At 30.6% G+C, this 1316-nt stretch overlaps 1 protein-coding gene across 1 annotated transcript; it reads left to right on the forward strand.

Moving 5' to 3' along the window:
- Positions 1-394: 394 nt before the first annotated feature.
- Positions 395-944, forward strand: LOC108720201 (odorant receptor 43a). The gene is made up of 3 exons (XM_018445934.1): positions 395-411; positions 502-657; positions 891-944. Exons 1-3 carry the CDS (start codon positions 403-405, stop codon positions 942-944), a joined length of 219 nt encoding a protein of 72 aa, XP_018301436.1. The 5' UTR covers positions 395-402.
- The last annotated feature ends 372 nt before the right edge of the window (positions 945-1316 follow it).

The raw sequence follows: 1316 nt of genomic DNA on the forward strand, positions 1-1316 counted from the left end.
TGATATAAATAAGGTAACGTTACGAATTTTTGTTCCAACTTAATACAACTCGTTATAATTAGAATAAGTGAAGCAATGCATTCTCTTTCATATAAACTGGAATAACTTATTCCAGGTTTGGGGCAAAAGTGGAAGAAGTTTTACAAGAAGTGTGTTTAGTAGAGTTCACTAGTTCTGTATGCACGATATGTCTACTCGAATACTACTGTATAGCGGTGCGCTAACACATACTAAAGGAAAAAAAAATTCAATAACTCTTAACGAATTATAAAATTATATGTGCTATTTAAAATTTAATAGGATTGGACAGCAGACGATAGACTTAGTTTTGCTACTTTTTTTCTCCTCCTTGTGTCATTCTGTTTCAATATTTATATATTATGTTACATCGGTGAGCTTCTTATGGAAAAGGTATATTGTTTCTTTGTTTTTCTGACACGCTACGTTTAATTTCAACAATGTTAATCATAACTGAGTAATCGTTCGCGACTGGTTTTGCAGAGCACTCAGATTGGATCGATATGCTACATGATTGATTGGTATCAACTATCGCCAAAATCAGCTCGCGGCCTTATATTGATAATAGCGATGTCCAGTCATCCTATAAAACTTACTGCTGGTAGAATGGTAGACCTGTCATTAAAATCTTTTAGAAGTGTGAGGCACATTACCTACATTTATTAATTTCATTTCTATCTTTAGACTTTTATTCTTTCAATTTTAAAACAAAATTTGCAATAATTCTATGAAAAACATCAATATCTCTAAAATTATTTGATAATATTCTTATGTAACAAATGTAGCAATAGATTCAGTCTAAAAATTGCAAAAACTTAATTATGCAGAAATATCATCATGGTTTAATAATTTATTTAATATAATCTTTTTAGGTACTGCAAACTAGCTTGGCGTACTTGAGCTTCCTACGAACGTTAATCATGTAAATTAAGTGACATATGTTAAAAAATATTTTAAATTTAATAAACAATAAGGAGCATATACGCCAATCCGCAGGATGTTATCGCAAAATATCTATTTGTTGTTTAAATGTAATAATATCCTGATTTCGCAGAATTTAATTTCGACCGATTCTGTATGTATTTAAATAATATGCTCAACTGATTTGTATATGTAATCCGTAAATATACAAAATTGGATACACAGTGCAGCAAAGTCGGGAATACTACATATAAAATCGAATGGTATAATTTACCGGGAAAAGTCGCTCTTGATTTAATGCTGATGATTAATATGTCTGGACATCCGGTACAAATAACTGCTGGAAGATTATTAAGTCTCTCCTTTGCAAATTTTGG

The sequence above is a fragment of the Mycetomoellerius zeteki genome, unplaced genomic scaffold (assembly GCF_001594055.1).
Source record: "Mycetomoellerius zeteki isolate Tzet28-1 unplaced genomic scaffold, Tzet1.0 scaffold1682, whole genome shotgun sequence".
Taxonomy (NCBI): Eukaryota; Metazoa; Arthropoda; class Insecta; order Hymenoptera; family Formicidae; genus Mycetomoellerius; species Mycetomoellerius zeteki.